We start from the raw sequence: 26,241 nt of genomic DNA on the forward strand, positions 1-26,241 counted from the left end.
AAAAAGTGAAGTCAGACACACTTCACCTTAACACATCTATACACAGCTGACATACGGTACGGGTGAGTAACTGGCTGTAGACATCACCATTCACGTTTACTCACCATAAACAATTACAACTCTCTTACATATTACATACTTAGTTTCAAAGTTTTTTTTTTATGTTTACATTTTTTAAAATTTAAACACTAACATTATGGTTGAGATAATTAAAATTAATATTATTAAATCAACTTTTATAATATTTTGATTTAGATAAACAGACTTATGTATACTTTTTATGCTTGTGTTTGCTTACATGTGTGTTGGTAGAACCAGATTTTATTATCGTTAAATAATTTTATCCTAGGGTTTTATAATAGGCGTATTTTTCTCTAAGATCTCATCACACATTCTCTACATTCAACATCACTCTTTGTATTTTTCTCAAAGATGCCACCAATCATTCTCTACTTATGGGTCATCCATATATGAAGTCACGCTTTTTTGGACGATTTTTACCTCCCCCTCCCACCCCTCCGTCACACGTCGTCACAAAAAGCCAGACCCCCCCCTAAAATGACGTCACACCTCAGCCTACAACCCCCCCCCCCCCCTCAAAACTACAGTTGAATTTTTTTTTAACATCGATATTTTTCCAAAATCTTGTCTGAAATATGTCAAAATAGAGTATTTTAATCATTTCCTATTATAATTTATTAAAACTGTTTTCTAAAACGTTAAATAACGTCTAAAATTCGTTTCCTAACATTTCTTATCTATACAGCAAAAGTGTGACGTCGCACCATCTGAACCCCCCACCCCCTCCCCCTCATCCCACATCGTCACAAAATTACCGACCCCCCCTCCCCGCTACGAGTGTGACGTCATTTATGGACGACCCCTTAGAACATAACACTTTGCATTTCTAATAATTAATCTAAGCCCAATCTTTCAATTACTTAGTTTTATTTAATTTAACATTTATCAAAATACGAAACTTAACCTTAGAGATTAACCTCACAGGGCTAAAGCAGCCTGTAAAATTAGGATCAGTATTTAGTAATGTTAGCTAAAAGAATAAATGCTTATCTAGATCACAATGTACATTATTTGTACACATGTCGGTGGAACTAATCATTAGTAACACAACAAACGTTTTTTTACATTCTACATGACAACTACAAAGTATCAAATCAAATTCTTATCAACGTCAAAATCTAAAATCATTTGAACACTTCCAATTTCCAATTTTTCAGAACAAATGTTCATCTACCTCACAACGAAAAATATTTGAACACAATCACATATGTATCTACATTAATATGTAAAAGTTTTTTTTTAACATTTCTATCTATCTCAAAATGTCATAGTATTTGAAAACATGTCTATCTCAAAATGTCAAAGTATTTGAAGACTGCTCTATATTTGTACTGTACTCCCTTTATATTTGTACTGTACTCCCTCTATATTTTTACTGTACTCCCTCTATATTTGTACTGTACTCCCTCTATATTTGTACTGTACTCCCTCTATATTTGTACTGTACTCCCTCTATATTTGTACTGTACTCCCTCTATATTTGTACTGTACTCCCTCTATATTTTTACTGTACTCCCTCTATATTTGTACTGTACTCCCTCTATATTTGTACTGTACTCCCTCTATATTTGTACTGTACTCCCTCTATATTTGTACTGTACTCCCTCTATATTTGTACTGTACTCCCTCTATATTTGTACTGTACTCCCTCTACATTTGTACTGTACTCCCTCTATATTTGTACTGTACTCCCTCTATATTTGTACTGTACTCCCTCTATATTTGTACTGTACTCCCTCTATATTTGTACTGTACTCCCTCTACATTTGTACTGTACTCCCTCTATATTTGTACTGTACTCCCTCTATATTTGTACTGTACTCCCTATTTAAACGTCACTGCCGTGAGTACAGCATGAGAATGACGTGTCGAACGTCCAGCATCCTGTGGTCAAGTGTCCTGCTCATTTCTGGCATCATCAGCTCTACATGGGCTGGGCACAGACGTGAGTACCCAGCGTGCATGACGTCACATTGAACGGCATATTTTTATCTAAACCGAAAAAATTCTACGCATACACTAGTTCGATTTTTTAAAATATTTTAAACGAATGCTATTTTATTAAAGGTGTAGAGTTACTTGTATGTTTTTATTGTCTATAGGATTTACATTTTTGGATGGGGATTATTTACCTTATCCAGTTGAACAAGACAATTCAGGTAAGTTTTATCATGCATTATTGCACCTCGATGTTCACTCCACTAATTATCTCATGTTAATACCCTGTGTTATTTTACTTAGATAACTTATTAGAACTGAACAGCTGCCATTGTGCTTCTTCTCTGCAGCTCTCAAGTTCGATGCTTTCGACATCTTTCAACCGTGGAATCCCCAGAAGGACTATTCAGGTAAACCAACACATCAAACAATCATTCAATAAGTTGTATCGTGGACATTCAATAAGTTGTATCATGGACATTCAATAAGTTGTATCATGGACATTCAATAAGTTGTATCATGGACATTCAATAAGTTGTATCATGGACATTCAATAAGTTGTATCATGGACATTCAATAAGTTGTATCATGGACATTCAATAAGTTGTATCATGGACATTCAATAAGTTGTATCATGGACATTCAATAAGTTGTATCATGGACATTCAATAAGTTGTATCATGGACATTCAATAAGTTGTATCATGGACATTCAATAAGTTGTATCATGGACATTCAATAAGTTGTATCGTGGACATTCACATACTGTTGTATATTTAACAAAGCACTTTTTGAAACAACATCACTCCTATTTGTCACCGTTAGATGGATATAAGCAGCACACGCATTAAGGTTTTCCTCCTTAAATATACGATTTTATTTCACATGCACTTACTCTGTGACTATTATTTGTGTTAATTATGTAATAGTTAAACATAATAACTTGAAACAGATCAACTATACTCCACCTGCCCCATATGCCGTAAGGTTTGAAAGGTTTTTTTACTTTAAGAAAAATAATGACAAAAATAATGTTTTGTTTTGTAAAATATCCGAAATTAAATGTTACATACACGATATTATCATAAACATCTCGTAATTTCGTCCTTTCAGACTTAGAGATCTGCAAACCGTTTATTGACGTCATGTTTATTTTTGACTCGTCCGGAAGTATTGGCCCCGATCAGTTCGTCAAACAACTCAAGATGGCGGCCGACCTGACGAAAAGTTTTGCTCTCGGCCCGAACAAGGCTCGGTTCGCGGCCGTCCAGTACGACTCATATTTCCATAAAGTGTTCAATTTCAAAGATTTTTCGGACCACGCTCAGCTGTATCAGGTAGTGATTTGTTGTTAGACGCTAAACTACTATATCACAGTGGCGTAGCGAGGTTGGGTGTCACCCGGTGCGGTACTTAATGGTGTCACCCCCCAGAGGCGTTGCGACCCTTCCCGGGGACAAACTTTCATGTTTTCGATTTGCACCCCCCCCCCCCCCTCTAGTTTTTTTATTTGCACCCACCCCCCCCCCCCCCCTCAAACTTTCAATTTGCACCCCCTCAAGTTTTTGTCTATATATTTTGCTATTTTTTGCCTTGGTGTCACCCCCCTAAATGGTGTCACCCGGTGCGGTCCGCACCCCCGCCCCCCCTCGCTACGCCCCTGCTATATCAGGTAGTGATTTGTTGTTAGACGCTAAACTACTATATAAGGTAGTGATTGTTGTTAGACGCTAAACTACTATATAAGGTAGTGATTGTTGTTAGACGCTAAACTACTATAATACGTAGTGATTGTTGTTATACGCTAAACTACTATACGAGGTAGTGATTTGTTGTTAGACGCTAAACTACTATATCAGGTAGTGATTTTTTGTTAGACGCTAAACTATATCAGGTAGTGATTGTTGTAAGACGCTAAACTACTATATCAGATAGTGATTATTGCTATACGCTAAACTACTATACCATGTAGTGATTTGTTGTTAGATGCTAAACTACTATAACAGGTAGTGATTTGTTATTACACGCTAAACTACTATATCAGGTAGTGATTGTTGTTAAGCATGGGATTTTTAATTAAAACTCTTCAAGCTTTCACTACACATTACTTTTTTGTACACATAAACCGCAACCATTTGATAGAAAAATCAACATACACTGATTACCAATTAAGATGAAACTTCAGCTACGAACTTCCGCCTTTCAGTAATGGAATTATTGTCTAAGCTCCACCTTTCTCCCTTACTACTTAGACAAGGATTACATCTTAATACGGCTACACAGAAACGTCACTGCTTTTAACTCTACGCCACGCCCAAGCGTATTTCTAATGTATTTCTAATGTATTTCTAATGTATTTCTAATGTATTTCTAATGTATTTCTAATGTATTTCTAATGTAATTCTAATGTATTTATTTACACACATTTTTCCACCACTGTAATACTCTCATACAGAACACGACATCACCCCCCCCCCACTTCAGTACTCGTCTCTTAGCACGCTTTACTTTACCACACAATCACCACACAACTATTTAACGTCCCCCCTCCAACGTCCACACACCAACCACACAGCGTCATTGCTTTACATAATTCAACTACCATTAAAATTGACGGTAGCCAAAACACAGCACTCAACTTTTTCGTGTCAGAAACATGTACTATGTACTCATGGGGCTAAATTAAACATTATCTATCTGTACTGATAAATACGATACTGCCTTAACTAATAAATAACATAAGTAAACAAATGACAACATAAATAAACAATAAACAACATATATTACAACTAGACTCACCACTGCCTATCTGCGTTCATGCCTAACCTGTACACACGTTGACAACAGAAAATCAGATCTACCCGCTATTACGAGGGCGGAACTGACGTCATGAAAGGACTTCTGGGTGTGAGAATGCTTGACCTCTTCCACGCTCGCTACGGAGGTAGAAAAGCTGCGGCCAAATTCGCCATTGTTTTCACCGATGGGAAACAACCAATCAATCGTCACAGTAAGATTCAGCTTTTTCCTCCATGACAGCAGTACACTGCTATTTTTTCTCGGAAAAAATTAGCTTGTTAAATTAGTATTTTGTTAATTTATATCTACTTTTTTTACTATTGACAAATATTAATATTTAACTTTGTAATTGCAGTTATTTAGAAGGTACAAATCTTAACTCGATAATGACTATTCGTCATTAATTTATGCTGGTGGACGTTAGTGTTCAATCAGATACATGTACACGCTGGTGTCACTTTAGTGTGTGAGCACTAATCACTATCATGTATGTGCTCCCATAATTTGCTTGTATGTGCATCTATCACTAGCATAAATATACACTTATTATTTGCATGTATGGACATTTATCACTATCATGTACGTACACTCATAATTTGCTAGTAGGTCCTTATCACTGGCGTGTGTATAGCGTGTCCTTTTCACTGTCATGTGTCTACACTGTGTCCTTACCACTGTCGTGTGTCTACACTGTGTCCTTACCACTGTCGTGTGTCTAGCGTGTCCTTATCACTGTCGTGTGTATAGCGTGTCCTTATCACTGTGTCTACACTGTGTCCTTACCACTGTCGTGTGTCTACACTGTGTCCTTACCACTATCGTGTGTCTACACTGTGTCCTTACCGTGTGTCTACACTGTGTCCTTATCACTGTCGTGTGTCTACACTGTGTCCTTACCACTGTCGTGTGTCTACACTGTGTCCTTATCACTGTCGTGTGTCTACACTGTGTCCTTACCACTGTCGTGTGTCTACACTGTGTCCTTTTCACTGTCATGTGTCTACACTGTGTCCTTACCACTGTCGTGTGTCTACACTGTGTCCTTACCACTGTCGTGTGTCTAGCGTGTCCTTATCACTGTCGTGTGTATAGCGTGTCCTTATCACTGTGTCTACACTGTGTCCTTACCACTGTCGTGTGTCTACACTGTGTCCTTACCACTATCGTGTGTCTACACTGTGTCCTTACCGTGTGTGTACACTGTGTCCTTACTACTGTCGTGTGTCTACACTGTCATGTGTCTACACTGTTGTGTGTCTACACTGTGTCCTTACCACTGTCGTGTGTCTACACTGTGTCCTTATCACTGTCGTGTGTCTACACTGTGTCCTTATCACTGTCGTGTGTCTACACTGTGTCCTTACCACTATCGTGTGTCTACACTGTGTCCTTACCACTGTCGTGTGTCTACATTGTGTCCTTACCGTGTGTCTACACTGTGTCCTTACCACTATCGTGTGTCTACACTGTGTCCTTATCACTATCGTGTGTCTACACTGTGTCCTTATCACTATCGTGTGTCTACACTGTGTCCTTACCACTGTCGTGTGTCTACACTGTGTCCTTACCACTATCGTGTGTCTACACTGTGTCCTTACCAATGTCGTGTGTCTACACTGTGTCCTTATCACTGTCGTGTGTCTACACTGTGTCCTTACCACTATCGTGTGTCTACACTGTGTCCTTATCACTGTCGTGTGTCTACACTGTGTCCTTACCACTATCGTGTGTCTACACTGTGTCCTTACCACTGTCGTGTGTCTACACTGTGTCCTTATCACTGTCGTGTGTCTACACTGTGTCCTTACCGTGTGTCTACACTGTGTCCTTATCACTGTCGTGTGTCTACACTGTGTCCTTACCACTGTCGTGTGTCTACACTGTGTCCTTATCACTGTCGTGTGTCTACACTGTGTCCTTACCACTATCGTGTGTCTACACTGTGTCCTTACCACTGTCGTGTGTCTACACTGTGTCCTTATCACTGTCGTGTGTCTACACTGTGTCCTTACCGTGTGTCTACACTGTGTCCTTATCACTGTCGTGTGTCTACACTGTGTCCTTACCACTATCGTGTGTCTACACTGTGTCCTTACCACTATCGTGTGTCTACACTGTGACCTTATCACTGTCGTGTGTCTACACTGTGTCCTTACCACTGTCGTGTGTCTACACTGTCGTGTGTCTACACTGTGTCCTTACCACTGTCGTGTGTCTACACTGTGTTCTTATCACTGTCGTGTGTCTACACTGTGTCCTTATCACTGTCGTGAGTCTACACTATCGTGTGTCTACACTGTGTCCTTATCACTGTCGTGTGTCTACACTGTCTCCTTACCGTGTGTCTACACTGTGTCCTTACCACTATCGTGTGTCTACACTGTGTCCTTACCACTATCATGTGTCTACACTGTGTCCTTATCACTGTCGTGTGTCTACACTGTGTCCTTATCGTGTGTCTACACTGTGTCCTTATCACTGTCGTGTGTCTACACTGTGTCCATATCACTGTCGTGTGTCTACACTATCGTGTGTCTACACTGTGTCCTTACCACTGTCGTGTGTCTACACTGTGTCCTTACCACTGTCGTGTGTCTACACTGTGTCCTTACCACTGTCGTGTGTCTACACTGTGTCCTTATCACTGTCGTGTGTCTACACTGTCGTGTGTCTACACTGTGTCCTTACCACTATCGTGTGTCTACACTGTGTCCTTATCACTATCGTGTGTCTACACTGTGTCCTTACCACTATCGTGTGTCTACACTGTGTCCTTATCACTGTCGTGTGTCTACACTGTGTCCTTATCACTGTCGTGTGTCTACACTGTGTCCTTATCACTGTCGTGTGTCTACACTGTGTCCTTATCACTGTCGTGTGTCTACACTGTGTCCTTACCACTGTCGTGTGTCTACACTGTGTCCTTACCACTGTCGTGTGTCTACACTGTCGTGTGTCTACACTGTGTCCTTACCACTGTCGTGTGTCTACACTGTGTCCTTACCACTGTCGTGTGTCTACACTGTGTCCTTACCACTGTCGTGTGTCTACACTGTGTCCTTACCGTGTGTCTACACTGTGTCCTTACCACTGTCGTGTGTCTACACTGTGTCCTTATCACTGTCGTGTGTCTACACTGTGTCCTTATCACTGTCGTGTGTCTACACTGTGTCCTTACCACTGTCGTGTGTCTACTGTGTCCTTATCACTATCGTGTGTCTACACTGTGCCCTTATCACTGTCGTGTGTCTACACTGTGTCCTTATCACTGTCGTGTGTCTACACTGTGTCCTTATCACTGTCGTGTGTCTACACTGTGTCCTTATCACTGTCGTGTGTCTACACTGTGTCCTTATCACTGTCGTGTGTCTACACTGTGTCCTTATCACTGTCGTGTGTCTACACTGTGTCCTTATCACTGTCGTGTGTCTACACTGTGTCCTTATCACTGTCGTGTGTCTACACTGTGTCCTTATCACTGTCGTGTGTCTACACTGTGTCCTTACCACTGTCGTGTGTCTACACTGTGTCCTTATCACTGTCGTGTGTCTACACTGTGTCCTTATCACTGTCGTGTGTCTACACTGTGTCCTTATCACTGTCGTGTGTCTACACTGTGTCCTTATCACTGTCGTGTGTCTACACTGTGTCCTTACCACTGTCGTGTGTCTACACTGTGTCCTTATCACTGTCGTGTGTCTACACTGTGTCCTTATCACTGTCGTGTGTCTACACTGTGTCCTTACCACTGTCGTGTGTCTACTGTGTCCTTATCACTATCGTGTGTCTACACTGTGCCCTTATCACTGTCGTGTGTCTACACTGTGTCCTTATCACTGTCGTGTGTCTACACTGTGTCGTTATCACTGTCGTGTGTCTACACTGTGTCCTTATCACTGTCGTGTGTCTACACTGTGTCCTTATCACTGTCGTGTGTCTACACTGTGTCCTTATCACTGTCGTGTGTCTACACTGTGTCCTTACCACTGTCGTGTGTCTACACTGTGTCCTTACCACTGTCGTGTGTCTACACTGTCGTGTGTCTACACTGTGTCCTTACCACTGTCGTGTGTCTACACTGTGTCCTTACCACTGTCGTGTGTCTACACTGTGTCCTTACCACTGGCGTGTGTCTACACTGTGTCCTTACCGTGTGTCTACACTGTGTCCTTACCACTGTCGTGTGTCTACTGTGTCCTTATCACTATCGTGTGTCTACACTGTGTCCTTATCACTGTCGTGTGTCTACACTGTGTCCTTATCACTGTCGTGTGTCTACACTGTGTCCTTATCACTGTCGTGTGTCTACACTGTGTCCTTATCACTGTCGTGTGTCTACACTGTGTCCTTACCACTGTCGTGTGTCTACACTGTGTCCTTATCACTGTCGTGTGTCTACACTGTGTCCTTATCACTGTCGTGTGTCTACACTGTGTCCTTATCACTGTCGTGTGTCTACACTGTGTCCTTATCACTGTCGTGTGTCTACACTGTGTCCTTACCACTGTCGTGTGTCTACACTGTGTCCTTATCACTGTCGTGTGTCTACACTGTGTCCTTATCACTGTCGTGTGTCTACACTGTGTCCTTACCACTGTCGTGTGTCTACTGTGTCCTTATCACTATCGTGTGTCTACACTGTGCCCTTATCACTGTCGTGTGTCTACACTGTGTCCTTATCACTGTCGTGTGTCTACACTGTGTCCTTATCACTGTCGTGTGTCTACACTGTGTCCTTATCACTGTCGTGTGTCTACACTGTGTCCTTATCACTGTCGTGTGTCTACACTGTGTCCTTATCACTGTCGTGTGTCTACACTGTGTCCTTACCACTGTCGTGTGTCTACACTGTGTCCTTACCACTGTCGTGTGTCTACACTGTGTCCTTACCACTGTCGTGTGTCTACACTGTGTCCTTACCGTGTGTGTACACTGTGTCCTTACCACTGTCGTGTGTCTACACTGTGTCCTTACCACTGTCATGTGTCTACATTGTGTCCTTACCACTGTCGTGTGTCTACACTGTGTCCTTACCGTGTGTCTACACTGTGTCCTTACCATTGTCGTGTGTCTACACTGTGTCCTTACCACTGTCGTGTGTCTACACTGTGTCCTTACCACTGTCGTGTGTCTACACTGTGTCCTTACCACTGTCGTGTGTCTACACTGTGTCCTTACCACTGTCGTGTGTCTACACTGTGTCCTTATCACTGTCGTGTGTCTACACTGTGTCCTTATCACTGTCGTGAGTCTACACTGTGTCCTTACCACTGTCGTGTGTCTACACTGTGTCCTTACCACTGTCGTGTGTCTACACTGTGTCCTTACCACTGTCGTGTGTCTACACTGTGTCCTTACCACTGTCGTGTGTCTACACTGTGTCCTTACCACTGTCGTGTGTCTACACTGTGTCCTTATCACTGTCGTGTGTCTACACTGTGTCCTTATCACTGTCGTGTGTCTACACTGTGTCCTTACCACTGTCGTGAGTCTACACTGTGTCCTTACCACTGTCGTGTGTCTACACTGTGTCCTTACCACTGTCGTGTGTCTACACTGTGTCCTTATCACTGTCGTGTGTCTACACTGTGTCCTTATCACTGTCGTGTGTCTACACTGTGTCCTTACCACTGTCGTGTGTCTACACTGTGTCCTTATCACTGTCGTGTGTCTACACTGTGTCCTTATCACTGTCTCGTGTCTACACTGTGTCCTTATCACTGTCGTGTGTCTACACTGTGTCCTTATCACTGTCTCGTGTCTACACTGTGTCCTTATCACTGTCTCGTGTCTACACTGTGTCCTTATCACTGTCGTGTGTCTACACTGTGTCCTTATCACTGTCGTGTGTCTACACTGTGTCCTTACCACTGGCGTGTGTCTACACTGTGTCCTTATCACTGTCGTGTGTCTACACTGTGTCCTTATCACTGTCGTGTGTCTACACTGTGTCCTTATCACTGTCGTGTGTCTACACTGTGTCCTTATCACTGTCGTGTGTCTACACTGTGTCCTTACCACTGTCGTGTGTCTACACTGTGTCCTTACCACTGTCGTGTGTCTACACTGTGTCCTTACCACTGTCGTGTGTCTACACTGTGTCCTTACCGTGTGTGTACACTGTGTCCTTACCACTGTCGTGTGTCTACACTGTGTCCTTACCACTGGCGTGTGTCTACACTGTGTCCTTACCGTGTGTCTACACTGTGTCCTTACCACTGTCGTGTGTCTACAGTGTCCTTACCACTGTCGTGTGTCTACACTGTGTCCTTACCACTGGCGTGTGTCTACACTGTGTCCTTACCACTGGCGTGTGTCTACACTGTGTCCTTACCACTGGCGTGTGTCTACACTGTGTCCTTACCACTGGCGTGTGTCTACACTGTGTCCTTACCACTGTCGTGTGTCTACACTGTGTCCTTATCACTGTCGTGTGTCTACACTGTGTCCTTATCACTGTCGTGTGTCTACACTGTGTCCTTACCACTGTCGTGTGTCTACACTGTGTCCTTATCACTGTCGTGTGTCTACACTGTGTCCTTATCACTGTCTCGTGTCTACACTGTGTCCTTATCACTGTCGTGTGTCTACACTGTGTCCTTATCACTGTCTCGTGTCTACACTGTGTCCTTATCACTGTCTCGTGTCTACACTGTGTCCTTATCACTGTCGTGTGTCTACACTGTGTCCTTATCACTGTCGTGTGTCTACACTGTGTCCTTACCACTGGCGTGTGTCTACACTGTGTCCTTATCACTGTCGTGTGTCTACACTGTGTCCTTATCACTGTCGTGTGTCTACACTGTGTCCTTATCACTGTCGTGTGTCTACACTGTGTCCTTATCACTGTCGTGTGTCTACACTGTGTCCTTACCACTGTCGTGTGTCTACACTGTGTCCTTACCACTGTCGTGTGTCTACACTGTGTCCTTACCACTGTCGTGTGTCTACACTGTGTCCTTACCGTGTGTGTACACTGTGTCCTTACCACTGTCGTGTGTCTACACTGTGTCCTTACCACTGGCGTGTGTCTACACTGTGTCCTTACCGTGTGTCTACACTGTGTCCTTACCACTGTCGTGTGTCTACAGTGTCCTTACCACTGTCGTGTGTCTACACTGTGTCCTTACCACTGGCGTGTGTCTACACTGTGTCCTTACCACTGGCGTGTGTCTACACTGTGTCCTTACCACTGGCGTGTGTCTACACTGTGTCCTTACCACTGGCGTGTGTCTACACTGTGTCCTTACCACTGTCGTGTGTCTACACTGTGTCCTTACCACTGGCGTGTGTCTACACTGTGTCCTTATCACTGTCGTGTGTCTACACTGTGTCCTTACCACTGGCGTGTGTCTACACTGTGTCCTTACCACTGGCGTGTGTCTACACTGTGTCCTTACCGTGTGTCTACACTGTGTCCTTATCACTGTCGTGTGTCTACACTGTGTTCTTACCACTGGCGTGTGTCTACACTGTGTCCTTACCACTGTCGTGTGTCTACACTGTGTCCTTACCACTGGCGTGTGTCTACACTGTGTTCTTGACTTCTGTCTAGTCCTGCTGGAGGCCGAGATCTGGAGCAAGGCCAAGGTCACGGTCATGGCCGTGGGTAGTGCCAACGCTGACCGTGACCTCCTGTATGCCCTAACCGGTGACCCCGACAAAGTCTACCAGGCCGCCAACTTCGATGTGCCAATAGCCATCAGAAGATCATTGGAGCGTAGATTGTGTGCAGGTAAGTCTACTGATACCATCGTACCTCTTTTTTTTCCGCCTCAGACATGTAATTTACAGAGTCAGTTTGCCTTGCACGTTCGCTTTAGTATTACAGCTTTCATCATCGGCTTGTGAGGACTGATACAGATTTACAATAGTAATACTTCTTTCTTACTTGTAGCCTACTTTAATTAATTTAAGATGGTTTACTTATACATAGATCTAATACAAAATGTCTAATTACAATTTTATTTAAATAAAAAAAGACCTGAAAATGCAAATGTGTATTTAAACCATCCTACCTATGGTGAGTAACAGAAGTACCGTGTACACAGAATAAAATAAAACGTTCTGATCACTTTTAATTTATAGCAACCGTCAGCTTAATTTTATTCTGTTTTATATTTTAATAAAAGCGAATGTGTTTGAAATTTTTTCACACATTTATCAGGTATGGTGGGTTTTTTTTTTAAATAGTGATAATTTATGCTTAGTATATTCCTGATATATTTAAATTTTGTAATCAATCTTCATCATTATTTCAGCGAAACCCCGAACAAAAGGTATTTATACAATTACTTATGATTTAATTATCGGCCCTAAATTAAAAAGAAAACTATTAAATAAAGTAGCACATTTAACACTATGAATCAGTGTAAGAGAAGCTGAGTAGTTTCAATTGAAAATATGTTTTCAACCGTTATTCTGTTTTTTTTTCTAGATGTCTGCAAAAATGAGATTGACCTTTTCTTTGTAATCGATTCCTCTACAAGTATCGGCTTCAGAGAGTACATGAACGGTCTAAAAATAGCCGTAAACATTAGCAAATCTTTCCACGTGAGCAAAGATGATGTGAGGGTTGGTGCTGTTGTAGTTGGTAGTGGTGTCCGAATCTTGTTTAAACTGGACTCGTTTTCAAGACAGAGTCAAGTTAGAAATGTAAGTTTTTACTTTAGGCATAGTCAAGATAGAAATGTAAGATTTTAATTTAGACAAAGTCAAGATAGAAATGTAAGTTTTGTCTTTAGACTGCTTCAAGTTAGACACGTAAATTTTGTCGTTTTGATATCCGTTCAGTACTAAACACAAGTATAACCTAATCGTGCTGGGGCTTCTATTATGAACCTTGACTTACTGAGCAGAAAAAAAGGCTAAACATATTAACAAGCTGTACCAACATTTAAAAAGAAGGTTTAAACGCAATCGGCAGTTTATTTTAAAATCCTGTAAATAGTTGGGGCGCAAGTAAAATCACTCAACAGATTTGCGTGCGTCAAAAAAGGTTAAACACAAAAAAGCGACATCCCAGTCCTTTCCATGTCATAATCTGGCTTGTTGTCAAAAGCTATAAATTATGGGAAACTGACATACGACATGTGAAATTGCTACGGTTATAGCCCTTGAAGATTACACTTTGTATCTACACATTTTAGTTCCTTGTTGGTATTCGGTTCTAGCAGGGAAGGAATGGTCTAGCGGTAGAGAGCTGGACTGCTAACCCGTAAGTCTCGAGTTCGAATCCGGATTCAAGTCAGTAGACCGTCCCTGAGTCTACCCAACTCTGATGGGTGCCTAACTCACGTTAGGGAAAGTAAAGGCAGCTGAGCATAGTGCTGACCACACTATCTCTTCATATGCCGAGGTCACAGAAACAAGCGAATTCTACTTCACTTGCCCCATAGACCGTCAGGTTTGAGAGGGAAACTTTTATATTTTAACTTAAAAGAAAGATTCTCTCACCCAATTGATTGCTTACAGGCGCTGCTGTCGGCTCCCTACATGAACGAGGTCGCTGATTTGGACGACATGCCTGCTTTTATTGTTGATGTCGGGCTGTTCAGTGAAGCATATGGTGGCAGGGCTCATTCACAGAAAGTGGTGGTCTATCTCACAGATGGAAAAAGCAAATCCAAGAAATATATTCGTTAGTAATCATACTTTAAAACCTTGTTTCCTTTAGTGTCAATTGAATTTTAATTAAAAAAAAAAACAGGACTTGGAATAAATGAATAATTATTTAAAGGCGTAAATTTCTCTAGCCTTAAAATATTTATTGTCACCTTACCTAGAGATATCAACAAAGTAGAATACTGCTTCCCGTGTTTCAGTTGTGTATGACGTTTAAACTGCATGATGTAGCATCTAATATGTTTTACTCTACCGCGATTCCATGATACACATCCAATATTTAGCTGTATGATGCAGCATCTAATATATTTTATTCTATGGATATTCCATGATACACATCCATTATTTAGCTGCATGATCTAGCATCTAATATGTTATATTCCACTGCTATTCCAGGATACACAGCCAATGACCAGCTGTTGAACGACGGCATCATCTCAATTGTTGTTGGCATTGGGAAGGAGACGAACCAACAAGGACTTGAACTCCTGTCTTCCAACTCTGAGTTTGTGTTCTCTGCTACTGAACCGCAGTTGACGGAATACATCAAAGAAATCGCTTGCATTGGTCAGTCAGATTTTATACACTGAATATGTTGAGAAAGTAGGCTGGCTACACTACCCTTACACTACCCCTACACTACCCCTACACTACCCCTACACTACCCCTACACTACCCCTACACTACCCCTACACTACCCCTACACTACCCCTACACTACCCCTACACTACCCCTACACTACCCCTACACTACCCCTACACTACCCCTACACTACCCCTACACTACCCCTACACTACCCCTACACTACCCCTACACTACCCCTACACTACCCCTACACTACCCCTCAAGTGTAGCAGTTAGCCTGTTGTTCTACTATGACATGGGGAGCTGACACAAACTTTCCTCTATTCCACTTCTAGAGGTTTTTTCTTCGTCAGTCTTTCCCTTTAGTCTGAAGGATTCGATACGAGTGTGGTTCATACTCAGATTTTAAAAAAATTATACTATTTTTAAAACAAATTTAGACATGTCGATGTATAAACACGTTGTACCAACTACCCCAGTACCGTTTTTTTCCTCCCAGACCCAACAGATGGCCCGATTCCAGATCTGCCCGGCACCACAGTTGTCCCCACCACAGGTACAGACGATTTTTCTCAAGGTTTAAACCCTCGTGTTGGTCACACAGGTGGTATCTCAAAGTTTAACAGGGGTGGTATCTCAAAGTTAAAGGTGGTATCTCAAAGTTTAACATTTGTGGTATCTCAAAGTTAAAGGTGGTATCTCAAAGTTTAACAAGGGTGGTATCTCAAAGTTAGAGGTGGCATATCAGTTAAACAGAGGTGGTATATCAAAGTTAACCAGAGATGGTATCTCAAAGTTTAACAGAGGTGGTATCTCAAAGTTAAACAGGTGGTATCTCAGTTAAACCGAGGTGGTATCTCAAAGTTAACCAGAGGTGGTATCTCAAAGTTAACCAGAGGTGGTATCTCAAAGTTAGACAGAGGCGGTATCTCAAAGTTAGACAGAGGTGGTATCTCAAAGTTAGAGGTGGTATCTCAAAGTTACACAGATGTGGTATCTCAAAGTTAGATAGAGGTGGTGTCTTAAAGTTTAGCTGCTTGTCTGAAGACTTTTTGAACATCAAACCACAATCACATGATAGAACATCACCTAACACTATAGCCATAGACTAAAAATTTAAATCGTCTATTTTACGGCACATCTACGTTTGGTGTTTATTATGTACTTACACAACCCTAAAATTAACCCTATCATATCCACACACAAAAAACTCGCGTTAAAAATAATTTTAAAAAAACATCATTTTGAGAACATTAAATCAATCAATTCTATAACATGTAAATATTTCCAGATCCCAACCTTACGTGCTCCCCTCTCGCCGATATTATTTGGCTCATTGATAGCTCGGGTAGTATTGGTCTGGTGGCTTTCAGCGAGCAGGTGACATTGGCGACTGGCCTTGTGAGGAAGTTCAAGGTTGGACCAAGCGACGTCCGCTTTGGCGCTGTGCTCTTTAGTCACAAGGCGGAGCAGCTGTTCGGTCTTAGAGACTTGGATACTCAGGAAGAAGTCATTCAGGTAAACCTTTCAATACATAATACAGGTAACAGTTCCAGTATATCATTCAAGTAACCTTTCAAATACATAACTCAGGTAACAGTTCCAGTATATTATTCAAGTACCTTTCAAATACATAACTCAGGTAACCGTTCCAGTATATCATTCAAGAAACCGTTCCAATAACGTCAAGTAACGATTTTAGTAACTGTTCCAATACATCATTCAGGTTACTGTTCCATGAACAATGTTCGCTTAGACGTGCACTGACTGCTCACTGTTGTGAGATACACTAAAGTCCATTCACAACACTCTCAAGAGTGTCGTTACACGTCTCGGTAGAAATTAGTTTTTTCGTGTATCAAAAGTCTAAGCAGTGAGCTCAAGACTTTTGGGTCAATCGTTCCACTGTTTACCACTAAACCACTTCCGTTCTCAGTATATCAAAAAGAATTAATGATTTAAATGTAATGCAATCTTCACGATGCCTATTCAAATAAATAAAAAAAATCATAAATGTAAATGAATAAAAATAATTGTTGATTCATTTATCTTTAATAAAGAAAAAAATTAGTTGCATAACTTTGTGAGGATTTTATGACACATAGAGGGAATAGCCGCAAATATTCCATACACGATTATTATACACACAAGTCTTACATGATAGTATAGGCGACTACATGCAAACACATTTACACTGAATATATTGACATAAACTAAACCGTAGGCATATATATGCAAAGAGATTCACATATTATGTATTGACTGTTACAGAAACTAAAAGATTCACACAGAATATATTGACTGTTACAGAAACTAAAAAGTTCACACATAATGTATTGACTGTTACAGAAACTAAACCACGCCTCCTACGCAGGGGAGACCACCTATACCCACAATGCCTTCAAGCTGGTGAGCAATAAGGGCATGTTCGAAACCAGGTCAGGAGGAAGGCCACCGGCTGCTAGGATTGTCTTACTCATATCGGATGGGGAGTCAGAGGAACCGAAACTAAGTAAGTTGTTGCAAGCTGCACTACGGAGCTTAACCCTGTAAAGCCGACTCCATTGAACTAAGTTCTACGGAGCTAAACTTTGTTGTACAGCAAGATTTACTGAGCTTAACGTAGTTGTACAGCCAGCTGTCTGGAGCTAAAATTATTTGTACAGGCAGCTCTAGGGAGATAAACGTAAACGTAACGCCAACTCTACGGACCTAAACTTAGTTGCACACTCAGGTCCACTGAGCTAAACTTAGTTGTAATTACCAGTTCATCAAATATCGCAACATTCTAATGTAAACAAATAGCTATAGAACAAGTTTAATAATAGCTACTAAACTACTAAAATAAAACATGTATAATCGTTTCAATGTTCAATACTACATTTGAGTGTACAAAATATTGAGATGAACACAACTAAAAGATCAAACACTACTCGTAATGACTTACTCTGATTAGACCTAACCAAAGCCAGTGTAAAAATAGACACTACTATATTTACTTACACGGAAACATTTAAAAATCAAGATCTAACTGGTCTCTCTCCTTCTCTCTCTTTCTCTCTCTCTCCAATTCTCTCTCTCCCTCTCTCTCACTCTCTCCCCCCCCCCCCCCCTCTCTCTCTGTTTTACCCCCCCCCCAGCTCTGGAAGCTGCCAGCGCTCTGAAGAAACAAGGCGTGACTGTTGTCGCCATTGGCACTGGGCAGGCTAACATTGAGCAGCTGCAGCAAATAGCCAGTGGTCCGGAGAACGTGGTGCTGGCCAGAGGATATGACGTCATAGATCAGGTCCTGGGCCGGGTGTACAAGGCGGCCTGTCAGGGTGAGTTCTTATCAGTTTTTTTTTTAGATATTTTTTCTTTGGGCTAGGGACAGTTGAAACTTAAATTTTCTAAGGACACTGAGTAAAAGTATGTATCTTCTATACAAGTTAAGTAAATGTTTTCTATTTTGTACCGAGTGGGGTTTGATGAGTTACCCATCTTCCTCCTTTAACAAGAGATGTCTGAAAGAAACTGATTTTAATTTAAATGACGTCATTTCAAAATAGCTAACAGATTAATAGAACATGAAAGTAATGACTAAAGAATATATCATTTTAGAGCATTTAAAAATATACTTCTCTATTTAGAGTAAATAAGCAATATTTTGTTTAGAAGAAATTTTCCTTTAAGGTTTAGCCAACGAACATATTTAAAACAAGCCCTGTATCTCTCACTTTCACAATTTAAGTTACTTATAAGCTGCCAGAACTTCAGAAATGTATGGCTTAAATGCTGTAAACGGTACGATCAATTGTTTTATCTAAATTTATTAGGTTTCATTTTAATCTTCTTAAATCTTTGTCTTTTCAATACTAAAATTAGAATACTGTTTGGTTTTTAGGTGATGTGTCAACAACGAAACTCACGACAACATCAACAACCTTGGGGACAACAACAACGCTTAGAGCTACCTCGCCCACAGTGCCTACAACGACAACTCAAATGATAACTACAACTCAACCAACAACTACCACGCCACCACCAACCACAATTCAACTCACAACCACAACAACACAAACTACAACCACTACTGAACCAACAACCACAGTTCAATCAACAACGACAACAAAAACCACAACAACGCAAACAACGACAACTACACAACCAACAACAACCATTCCTCCCACCACTACAATTACAACAACACAACCAACAACTCCAACTAATCCAACAGTAACCAGCCTAAGTACGACAATTGCCACACAATCAATTAACGACACAACAACTCGTAAACTTATAATCACAGGTTTGTAATTTAAACATCCGATAAAATCAATTTATATCACAGCATTTACTTATCAGTCTACTTAAATTATGATCATGTTTCAAGCTTATATGTCAGAGTACACAATAATTAGTATTTCATACTTATACATTTTAAGTAACAGCAGAAAGTATGGGAGGGACAAATGGCACAATTACAATGTATAATTTCTTTTGAATGTAGTTTTTAAATTCCCGGAGTTTTCCTGTTTCTGTACTCTTGGGAGGGGTGGGGGGGGGGGGTTGACTTAATCTTACGATGCCTATTTATATCAATTAAATTACTATACAGAAAAGCGTGAGTCACTTTAGTAGCTATTGGACACTTTTAATAATATTTAGGAAGAGACTCAGGCTTTTCTTTATAGTAATTTAAATAGTAGTGTATAAATTTCTACTTTTACATGACTTGACTTACTTGACTTAGTCCTCTTTGCTCCTTATGGAAAATAGGGCCTCCACCATTTCCTTCCATTTCTTCCTATCCTCGGCTATTAAATTTGTCATCTCCCAAGACATCCCTGTTGGCTTTAGTTCTTCAAGAAGACTGCCTCCAGGTCTGTCTTGGGCGCCCTCTCTTCCACTTTCCCTGGGGGTTCCACTCAAGCATTTGGCGTGTAACATTTGGGTGAGCCTTTCGCAGTGTGTGACTCACCCAGCGCCACTTCCTCCTGCTTTCTTTAACTTATCTTAACCCAACATAACTTGTGTATGAGTTCAACATCTGGCTACACAGAACCCACGGGGACCCCGCCCACAGCCATGCCCTGCCCGAAGAACACGATGGCCGACATCGTGCTGGTCATGGACTCCTCCAACAGCATCGATGACCAGGACTGGGAGAACGAGCTGCAGTTTGCCGCCGACTTGACCAAACTCTTCACGCTCGGCCCAGGCGACGTCCAGTTTGGTGCTCTCATCTACAGCCTCGAGGCCGACCCGCTCTTCAACCTCAACGAGTTTAGGGATGCGAGGAAGATAGAGAAAGTAGGCCTACGTCTCTCTTTCAACATATATATATATATATTTATATATGTATATATATATGTATATATATATATATATATATATATATATATATATATATATATATATATATATATGATTAATATATATTTCGAAAATCTAACCGGCCTATTAAAAATAAACGAAATTAACCTCATTCCACATTATTAAAACATATTCAATTTAAAAAAAAAACACTATTTTCTACATACTTTAACAAATAGCATTTCTTACGTAAAGTAAAGAATACTCTCTAGACCTAGCGATCCATTGGGTGATGAAGTGGGGTCCTTATGTTTCTTGACCTCGGTATATGAAGGGAAGTTGTGGTCAGCACTTTGCCCAGCCGCCTTTTCTTTCCCTAACATGTGTTAGGTACCCATCAGAGCTGATGGACTGATTTTGACCCGGATTCGAACTCGAGACTTTCGGGTTAGCAGCCTAGCACTCTATCGCTTAGGCCTACGTAGTGCTTTTATAGTTAAACAAACTCTAGTCATGTACAAAATCAGCCCAGAACAGAGCCCCTCGGAATTGGACGATTTCTATTTGTAATATCGTTTGTTTGTTGAACAAAATGCTAAATCGGAAAGCTCTACGGTTGACGTTAAAACCCATGTTGTCCAACAGAAACTACTGAGGGCCAGACGGATGAAGTCGCTGACCTACACTGGACGGGCACTTAACGTGGCTGACACCATGTTCGAACAGGAGAACGGCGGCAGGAGCGGCGTCAAGAAGATTGTCTTGCTGATGACAGATGGTGCCGCCACCTCTAGAGATCGTGGTGAGTAATGGAACCATTTGACATAACCTGGTTACACCTATAGGTGTGGCCAAGAAGTTTGTCTTGTTGATGACTGACGGTGCCGCCACCTCTAGAGATCGTGGTGAGTAAATGAACGAGCAGACATAACCTGGTTATACCTATAGGCGGGGTCAAGGAGATTGTGCTGTTGACGACAGATAGAGCTGTCACCATTAGTCATCTTGTTAAACCTTTAGTGTTACGAATTTGTTAAAACGTAAAGATTCTCTTTAGATTTAGCGATACGTTTGGCAGATGAAGTAGTATTCATATCTTTCTTGACCTCTGCATATGAAGCGATGGTGTGGACAACACTATGCCTAGCTGCCTTTACTTTCCTTAACGTAAGTCGGGTACCCATCAGAGCTGAGTGGACTCATGGACGTCTTACAGTCACAAAAGTGACTGTAACTTTAAAATATTTTTGTTGAAATAAAATGCTAAATAAATAAATTAAATAAAACAGAAAAATCAGAAATACAAATATATTTTTAAGAAAGAATCACTCCTCAAAAAAATATTTTGCAGCTTTTTAAAGATTTTGCATTGTACTAGTAATAAAAACAACATTGTGTTTCTGCTAGCTCTAGCGGCTGCCGATAAGCTGAAAAAGAAAAACGTGGTGATAATCGCTGTGGGCATCGGTCAAGAGGTGTCGGTGGAGGAGCTGACCCTTATAGCCAGCAGTAAGGAAGACGTCGTGTTGGCCTACAACTTCAACACGCTGGACTTCATCAAGAAGAAGGTCGTTGACCTGGCCTGCTCATGTAAGTCTTGTGGTGGCTTCTTTATTGTTTAGTTTATTTACGGCTCATAGAAACAAATACAACAGAGTCCCCTTTTAGCTAATTAAATTGAGCAATTAGGGCTCAGTTTTTTAACATAATAAAGTTTGTAAAATCTCATTAAACAATTATTTTCTTTATTGTTTACTTTAGTTACGGCTCATAGAAACAAATACAACAGAGTCCCCTTTTAGCTAATTAAATTGAGCAATTAGGGCTCAGTTTTTTAACATAATAAAGTTTGTAAAATCTCATTAAACAATTATTTTCTTTATTGTTTACTTTAGTTACGGCTCATACAAACAAATACAACAAAGTCCCTTTTTAGCTAATTAAAGTGAGCAATTAGGGCTCAGATTTTAACATAATAAAGTTTGTAAGACCTCATTAAACAATTATTTTTTAAATTATTTTTTTGCAGACGCAATGGAAACTGGCAACAGTTAAAAGGTCGTTAATACGGGCAGTTGTAATTTAGTGAAATAAAACGAAATTTAAACGATGAATAATTTTGTTTTGATTGATTTATTAGTCTTCGGAAGTGACTCAATTACTACCTTTATTGATTGCTTATTAAATAAAAATACACGTTTCATTCAAACCAGATATTAAAGTATTTGTTAATTAGTCATTAAAATAAAAGGTGATTTCTTTAAATAACCTAGGTTTATCTGTAGAGTTACCCCATCAGTCTGGTGAGTTGTATTCACGATTGTCTTTATACCTGAGATCTTTAAATAACAAGCCGAGAAACATCTAGGTTTATCTGTAGAGTTACCCCATCAGTCTGGTGAGTTGTATTCACGATTGTCTTTATACCTGAGATCTTTAAATAACAAGCCGAGAAACATCTAGGTTTATCTGTAGAGTTACCCCATCAGTCTGGTGAGTTGTATTCACGATTGTCTTTATACCTGAGATCTTTAAATAACAAGCCGAGAAACATCTAGGTTTATCTGTAGAGTTACCCCATCAGTCTGGTGAGTTGTATTCACGATTGTCTTTATACCTGAGATCTTTAAATAACAAGCCGAGAAACATCTAGGTTTATCTGTAGAGTTACCCCATCAGTCTGGTGAGTTGTATTCACGATTGTCTTTATACCTGAGATCTTTAAATAACAAGCCGAGAAACATCTAGGTTTATCTGTAGAGTTAACCCATCAGTCTGGCGAGTTGTATTCACGATTGTCTTTATACCTGAGATCTTTAAATAACAAGCCGAGAAACATCTAGGTTTATCTGTAGAGTTACCCCATCAGTCTGGTGAGTTGTATTCACGATTGTCTTTATACCTAAGATCTTTAAATAACAAGCCGAGAAACATCTAGGTTTATCTGTAGAGTTACCCCATCAGTCTGGTGAGTTGTATTCACGATTGTCTTTATACCTGAGATCTTTAAATAACAAGCCGAGAAACATCTAGGTTTATCTGTAGAGTTACCCCATCAGTCTGGTGAGTTGTATTCACGATTGTCTTTATACCTGAGATCTTTAAATAACAAGCCGAGAAACATCTAGGTTTATCTGTAGAGTTACCCCATCAGTCTGGTGAGTTGTATTCACGATTGTCTTTATACCTGAGATCTTTAAATAACAAGCCGAGAAACATCTAGGTTTATCTGTAGAGATAGCCTTTCAGTCTGGTGAGTTGTATTCACGATTGTTTTTATACCTAAGAACCGATCACAGACTCTATGAAGGGGAATATAACTGTCATTTAAAGTTATTGATAGTCACATACGTGCAGTTATGTTGTGTCGTCTGAGTTAAATTTAATTAGAATAATGATACTAATTGTTTAAAACAAGTAATTAAAAAAAGTCTAGTGACAATTTTAGCGCAATTTCCTTGTGTTATCTAAAAATAGCTCTGTCGTAGCGTAAATCAAGAGCAGGGTTAGTAAAACCATTGGTTAGTTATTAAAACGTTTTTTATTAATTTTTTTTTCAGTATTTTACATGTTTTATTTACAATAGAGTAACATGACTAAAAACCATTGCGCGCCCAGCTACCGAACGTGACGTCGCAGCCATTGAACGTGATGGCGCAGCTATTGAACGTGATGACGCGTGTGGTGTGGTTGCATAAAATGCCTACTAATTCGGTCCAAATTTTAATTAATTAAAAAAAAATTTTGTGACCAAACGAAAGGATATTTTTGAAAACTTTCTTCGGCAATATTGTTCTAAATTATGGCAGTAATCGATTGGTACATGTTTCAAGTCGCTTAGTGGTCTGGTTGCCGAGATATGGGCCAAAAACTGCATTTTTTCGAGGTTTTTTGGCTTTTCCGGGAAATCCATGAAAGAAACCCGGAATTTTTATGGCCTATGTTCATCCTCGTAACTTGCTTAACATAATTGTTTTTGGAACTAGTCCTCGATATTGCTTCGTTGAGGAGGAGATACGACTTAAAGCTGCGGACACACATCCATCCATCCATTCATCCATCCATCCATTCCCAGAAAAGACGAGTTAATAAACGCAATTCTCCATAATGGAAATTGCGCTAAAAATTACATATCGACTTTATGCTGCATCTTTACATCATCTACATATTAAAATTGTGTAAAACAACTTTGAAATGCATTGAAAATAGGGGGAAAAAAATCCCTTATGTAAAAGCGTTGGACGTTATTAAATTATTTTTTTTTACTTTTTTTTAGCGACCATCGTTTTTACTTAAGAGAGAAATTTTGCTTTATTTTCTTTTTTTCAGTGCATGTAGTATTAGAAAGTTTTTTTTAAAAAATAGGCCTACTTGTTTTATCTTCAATCTGGTTGGATTTAAATGTCAAGATTACTTTATTCAATAACAGAAGGGAGGTGGGGTGAGGGAGAGAGCGGGTACCGGATGAAGCCCTAGTACAGGTGAACTGTGTTCAAGGATGTTTTCTCACCTGATTATTAAGGGCAGATTACTGTAGTCTAGAGTTAGGACCACAAGTTATTGAACTTGTTTCAAAGCAAATATTTTCCATCGCTAAATACGAGTAGAATGAAAAAATAAATATTTCCTTTTGCTACAAATGAGATGATAAAGCTAATTTTATAAAGCTTATAATAACAGGCTTCTAAGTACACAAAAATAAAACTAAAACAAATGTGTTTACTTTAGTAAAAGCGTTGGTCGTTCAAGAAATTTGTTAGAAAATTTAGGGACGAATTCTTTTAGTAAAGAAAGAAATACTTTTCTTAGTGCTAGTAACTATATAAGTTTTTCGTATTTGATTTATTGTTTGACATTTTATTGGAACGCTATTCATCTGCTACGTTGTGGAAAATCAGAATTCAAATCTAAAATTAAGGAACTGTAACTGCGGTCGTATGTTTTAGTAAAATATTTAACAGTTATCTGTCCTGATTAGCACATTTGGTTCAGTTCACTGCTAACCTGCCACGACAAGACAAAAGCTATTGTATTGTATTTTTTTTTTTTTCGTTGGTGTGAGACAAGTCATGTTGCGAACATCATGTCGTGTCGACATAGAAAAGTATATGCAATGTTAAAACATATGTTTGAACTATGTTTTCTTCATGGTTATGTCTTCTTTATTTTAGCCGTATATTTTCCTTCTGATTTACTTTCGCTTACATTATTCTTATCTTGTAACCCTCCTGAGTTTCTTCCAGGCATCTCATCGGGGGGGGGGGGGGCGAAGACCCCCCCACTCCCGAAAAAATTCTACCGCCCCCGAACGAAATGAAATTTATATAATTTATATAGAAAATATATACTTTTAACAATGTCCGCCCCCCCCCCCCAAAGAAAGTCAGTCTACCCCCCCCCCCCCCCCCCCCCCCCGAAAATTTCAAGCGCCCCCCCCCCCGGAGAAAAAAGTCTGGAAGAAAAACTGTAACCCTCATGTTTTTCTTATGTCCTTATGGTTTTCCTATTGTTTCCTTATGATTTCTGTATACGTTATTACATTACCCTCATGTTTTTCGTTCTCCTTATTGCTTCCTTATGATTTCCTCATGGTTTCTTTATATTTTATTACATTACCCTCATGTTTTTCGTTCTCCTTATTGTTTCCTTATTTCCTTATTGTTTTCTTATGATTTTCTAATAGCTTCCTTATGATTTCTTTGTACGTTATTCTATTACCCTCATGTTTTTCTTGTTCGCCTTATTGTTTCCTTATGATTTCCTTATTGTTTCCTCATGATTTCCTTATAATTTCCTTATATTTTATTCTATTACCCTCGTGTTTCCCTTATGATTTCCTTATATTTTATTTTATTACCCTCATGTTTTTCGTGTTTTCCTTATGATTTCCTTATTGTTTCTTTATGATTTCCTTATATTT

At 40.0% G+C, this 26,241-nt stretch overlaps 1 protein-coding gene across 1 annotated transcript; it reads left to right on the top strand.

The window, feature by feature from the left end:
- The first annotated feature begins 41 nt into the window (after positions 1-41).
- Positions 42-22,430, top strand: LOC131949186 (collagen alpha-5(VI) chain-like). Its single transcript, XM_059310975.1, has 20 exons — positions 42-76; positions 1,935-2,026; positions 2,184-2,240; positions 2,370-2,429; positions 3,132-3,355; positions 4,866-5,028; positions 12,373-12,552; positions 13,079-13,096; positions 13,255-13,472; positions 14,292-14,457; positions 14,838-15,008; positions 15,526-15,582; positions 16,318-16,544; positions 17,376-17,538; positions 18,167-18,346; positions 18,910-19,314; positions 20,068-20,318; positions 20,967-21,123; positions 21,729-21,911; positions 22,351-22,430. The coding sequence occupies exons 2-20, from the start codon at positions 1,936-1,938 to the stop codon at positions 22,374-22,376; spliced, it is 2,997 nt and encodes a 998-aa protein (XP_059166958.1). The 5' UTR covers positions 42-76; position 1,935; the 3' UTR covers positions 22,377-22,430.
- The last annotated feature ends 3,811 nt before the right edge of the window (positions 22,431-26,241 follow it).

This window comes from Physella acuta, unplaced genomic scaffold (genome assembly GCF_028476545.2).
Source record: "Physella acuta isolate Inbredline_101_S28 unplaced genomic scaffold, ASM2847654v3 ptg000677l, whole genome shotgun sequence".
Classification (NCBI taxonomy): Eukaryota; Metazoa; Mollusca; class Gastropoda; family Physidae; genus Physella; species Physella acuta.